Source organism: Notolepis coatsorum, assembly GCF_963971535.1.
Source record: "Notolepis coatsorum genome assembly, chromosome: 1".
NCBI lineage: Eukaryota > Metazoa > Chordata > Actinopteri > Aulopiformes > Paralepididae > Notolepis > Notolepis coatsorum.
The window spans coordinates 114,372,247-114,377,246 of record NC_140165.1 but is presented as its reverse complement, the minus strand read 5'-3'; the positions used below and the strand labels follow the sequence as shown (position 1 = coordinate 114,377,246).

General features: G+C 43.3%; 1 protein-coding gene across 1 annotated transcript in view; it reads right to left on the bottom strand.

Moving 5' to 3' along the window:
* mark2b (MAP/microtubule affinity-regulating kinase 2b) overlaps positions 1-5,000 on the bottom strand; it is a gene marked incomplete at its 3' end in the record, with an annotated part of 338,660 nt that overhangs the window by 84,178 nt on the left and 249,482 nt on the right. Inside the window, 2 exon segments of the mRNA XM_084315862.1 lie at positions 4,286-4,437; positions 4,440-4,521. Coding sequence (XP_084171988.1) covers positions 4,286-4,437; positions 4,440-4,521 — 234 coding nt within the window.

Here is a 5,000-nt window from a genome sequence, read left to right as displayed (position 1 = left end):
TGCGTTGATAGCTGCTCTATACTGGACATATCAGACGATAATAGCACAGACCAGAGGACATTTAGATAGGGTCTGTGTCGAAGGGACGCTGTGAAAGGACACAACCAGTCCTATGTAGTAGCCACTAGCAGTAGCCTGTTGTACAGAGGGGACCAGCGTGTCTTCAGTGGCTGTCGGCGTGCAGCACTACGAGCGGAGCGAGACACTCGGATCCACCACAGCGGAGCATCTGGTCTGCAGGAGCAGACTGGTGGCGCCAATCGGACCGGGCAGCGTCTTCCCGCCCTCATCACCACGCAGCAGTCGACTACTCCTCGTTACAGAACCCATCCGGGTTCTTTCTCACCACCAGGATTACTAACTCTCTCCACCTCTCTCGTACTGCAGAGGGAATTGTTCCTCTGCTGCAGTGGTAACCGCGGCAACGTTTGGCCAGAACACTTTAATAGAACCATTTGGGTGCCCATCTAAATTTAGTTATAGTATTTAATTAGGCATTGTGTAAAGTGATAATAATATTTGTATGTATGTTTTTTTTCCCCCGTTTGCTTATATAAAAATGGCATTATGATTCAAACAGTTTCCTCGCTCTTTCTAGTTTAGGTGACTCCATTCTAAGTTATTCACTCAGCTGTGTAATTTGGTACAATTAGTTTATCAGTTAAGGCATCCTACCAAACCCCCTAAGGTGAAATTTATATACAGTCCTCTAAGCTCCCGCACATACAGTAATCACATACAGTAAATATTTTCTTTTCCACATCAAGCGGCTGCAGCTTTGACTGTGGCTGGTGTGAGCTGGATAGTGTAGTTTTATGAAATGTCGACATCCATCGAAAGCCCTGGGTCTCCTCTTTCTTAGGACTACAACGAGTTCATGAGTGCTTCTTCTACTAAATCATCCGTTTTCCGGTGCAATGCTCCGAGATTTTTATGAGCTCATATTTTGTTAATAACACTTAAAATCATTGTTTTTTTTAAAGTAGGGTTAGGGTGTTGCTGTTTTGATAGGGTTAGGGTCTTCACTTTTGGCTACATTTGAAAAAGAAATGCAACATTACTTAATACGGACTGCATTGATCTATTTATGACGTGAAATAAAACTTGTAACAGTACCGGACCGATCGGGTTTAAGATGTTAAAAAAAAGTCTGTAAGGAAGACATATGATAATCTGACGTAAAACGTACTAATTGGGCCTACAGTCAGGCCTGTACATTGCGACATATATGTCGCACGTGCGACACTGACGTCAGTCTGTGCGATGAATGAATTGACTTCAGTAGCACTGGTGCGATGGCCCGTGGAGCAAGCAAAAAAAAATAAAGTGTGACGGTAAATTGAATGGACCACAGCGCCACGCTATCCACTTGGTACTTGTAGTCTCGTGCGATTAAAAACAATGTCCCGTCTCGCGTAGAGTCCATAATCAAACACCAAATCCCATAATCCCTAGCGAACAATATCCCCGCGACTAAGTTGCGAGCTCAATGTACACTGACTGGGTGACTTCGACAAGATGAAGCGCTTTTTTAAGGTATTAAATCCAACAAAAGAAGTACAAGATCAAAACCCCAAACGAGCCCGAGAGGGACCACCGTTAATAGAAACGAGACAAAAGGAGAAGATTAACAAGATGTACAGATATAACGCAGAGTGGGAAAATGATTTTCCGTGGATATTTTTTAATGAGGAAGCACAGCTATTATTATTCTGTCACTGGTGCCGGGAGACTCCGGAAAAGATCCGATCAGAGAATCCCTTGACTCGCGGGTAACAATATCCTAAAAAGGGATAACATTAATAAACACAATACGTCCCATCGACACATTCTTGCCCGGGATGCCTTCAACGCTAAACAAACTCCTGAGCGCGGGCCGGCACTCTCTTGCACTCGCTGAGTAAACAGACGACCAGAGCGGATGATGCTGATCTCCGTGAGGTAAAGTTTAAGATGAATGTGGCATGTGGCATATTGCATCGCCAAGGAAGAAATGCTGTTCACTAAATTTAAGTCGCTAATTTTACTCTGTAAAAAGAACTCCATCGTATGGCTACTTAAATTCCCCTCCGGGATCAATAAAGTATTAATTATCTATCAATCAATCTATCTATCTATCTAATAACGAGACAATATGCAAATAAGGTAATAATAATAATAATTCATTTTATTTATAAAGCCCTTTTCATTCATGCAGAGTTCCTTGTACTTAGTTCTGATTAATGCAATAGTGTGTGTGTGTGTGTGTGTGTGTGTGTGTGTGTGTGTGTGTGTGTGTGTGTGTGTGTGTGTGTGTGGATCTGAAAAAGTGGCCAGCAGACATGATGCTGGAACTGTGACACGTGTGCAGTGCACACACACACACACACGCACGCACACGAATAATTATAATAATAATAATAATAATAATAATAATAATAATAATAATAATAATAATAATAATAATAATAATAATAATAATAATAATACATTTATTTATTTGGTTCCACAAATATGTACAGGTGTTTGTATGCATTATATCTATTTGTTATGTTGGTTTCTAGGTGTTTCTAGGTTGGTTTCTAGCTTTCCCTGTAATCTGAGTCCACACCAGCGCTGCCTGGTCTCGGACTGCTTCATATCGGTTATATGGTTATGTCCTTGTTCTTTTTGTTTTACATTATGGGCAAATAAAGAAAGAATTTGTCTAAAAGCATTTCTTGTTAAAGTTTGGATTTTGTGTGCCCTGTATGCAAGATTCATGTCCCTTGCCAGTCACATACCTATTTAAGTAATGAACTGCACTACTTGTGGTTGTTTTTAGAGATTTTAGAGACGTTTTATACTCGTGCTACAAGATTTTGGCCTGTGCTACAAAACTATCAACCTCTGTAGCACCAGTGCTATGTGCAAAAAAAGTTAACGTACAGCCCTGCTACAGTACTACAGTTCTACTACAGTTGAGGAAACAGTGTCTGCAGTTCACGTTGGTTAAGTGTTACGTCTGATTATCACACGTCCTCCTCACAAGATAATTGTAAAATAATTATTTTTTTGCAAAGTGGTCCTTTAAAAACACATTTACCTGCTGTCTAGTGTTAGTCATTGTATCATATCAAGTACATGACGTTACTATATAAAATCTGTATTCAAATTACATTACATTTTTTATATCTGTATTAAAATGAACTAATTTACCAAATCTCCAAATAAAAAATTCTTCCACCGATTCGACTGTAGCTATAGCTAAAAATACCAACACATTCATTTTTACTGTCTGACTCGCCCTCCATGCGCAGGTGAAACAGGACAGATAATGGCACAACTCTTGATTTTGTAAAGAGGTTATCTGCAGCCTTCTGTGAGCAGCGTGTCCAGGAACAACCGCATCTTCACCTGCCAAAAACGCAGCCCACTCATATGAGTCATAAAAACCCACCCACACACATTCATTTATTCACTCATTCATTGTTTAGTTTTTTTAACGTTTGTTTGTCTTAGTTCAAGTGCTGTTCATCCGAGGATAACAACCTCTTAATCAGTGTTTAATATCACCCTAAAATATTAAACACCCTCCTCAATAGTCCACCTTTGTCTCTCTATCTTGCTTCCTCTCCGTCTAGATTCCTATCTCTTTAAATAAATCCTCTCTCCCTCTTTCACCCCTATAGCTTATGTCAGAAAAAGGGTAGTGACCTGTTAACTAGTGTATAATAATATCACACCTTCACTCCAGACGACCACTCATGTTTTTTATCTCTCTCTCTACCCACAGTGGAACAACTCATAGGACACTATGTACAGTATCCATGGTGACTTCAGGGGGATATATGGGTACATTTTCTAATACAGAGCTGTAAGTCCGACATGCATACCTCAAACTAAAATGATCTATGGCCACAACATCAGTCACTATTTCATTATCAATGGACCAAGTCCAATAAATGTAATTTGATTTTGATGCGTTGACAGCTGTCCATGTTTACAAATATTGACTCAACTGTCCAAGATGACTGTGTATTTATCTCTCCCTCTCCCCCTCCATCTCTCTCTCCCCCTCCATCTCTCCCTCTCCCCCTCCATCTCTCCCTATCCCCCTCCATCTCTCTCTCTCCCCCTCCCTCTCTCTCCCCCTCCCTCTCTCCCCCCTCCCTCCCTCTTCCATCTCTCTCTCTCCCCCTCCCTCTCTCTCCCCCTCCCTCTCTCCCCCCTCCCTCCCTCTTCCCCTCCCTCTCTCTCTCTCCCCCTCCATCTCTCCCTCTCCCCCTCCATCTCTCCCCCTCCCTCCCTCCCTCCCCCCTCTCACCTTGAGGTTCTGCCCGTCGAAGGGCAGCGAGCCGCTGACCAGCGTGTAGAGGATGACCCCCAGGCTCCACACGTCCACCTCCGGCCCGTCGTACTTCTTGCCCTGGAAGAGTTCTGGGGCGGCGTAGGGCGGCGAGCCACAGAACGTGTCCACTTGTTGCCCAGAGTGAACTCGTTACTGAAGCCAAAGTCTGCTATCTTTATGTTCATGTCCGCGTCCAGGAGGAGGTTCTCCGCCTGGAGGGAGGGAAGGAGAGAGAGGAGAGGAGGGAGAGTGTGTGTGTGAGAGAGAGAGAATGAGTGTGTGAGAGAGAACGAGAGTGTGAGAGAGAGAGAACGAGTGTGAGAGTGTGTGAGAGAGAGAACGAGAGTGTGTGAGAGAGAACGAGAGTGTGAGAGAGAGAACGAGAGTGTGAGAGAGAGAGAACGAGAGTGTGTGAGAGAGAACGAGAGTGTGAGAGTGTGTGAGAGAGAGAACAAGAGTATGTGAGAGAGAGAACGAGAGTGAGAGAGAACGAGTGTGAGAGAGAACGAGAGTATGTGAGAACGAGAACGAGAGTGTGTGAGAGAGAGAACGAGTGTGTGAGAACGAGAGTGTGTGAGAGAGAGAACGAGTGTGTGTGAGAGAGAGAACGAGAGTGTGAGAGAGAGAGAGAATGAGTGTGAGAGAGAGAACGAGAGTGTGAGAGAGAGAGAGAAAACGAGAGTGTGTGAGA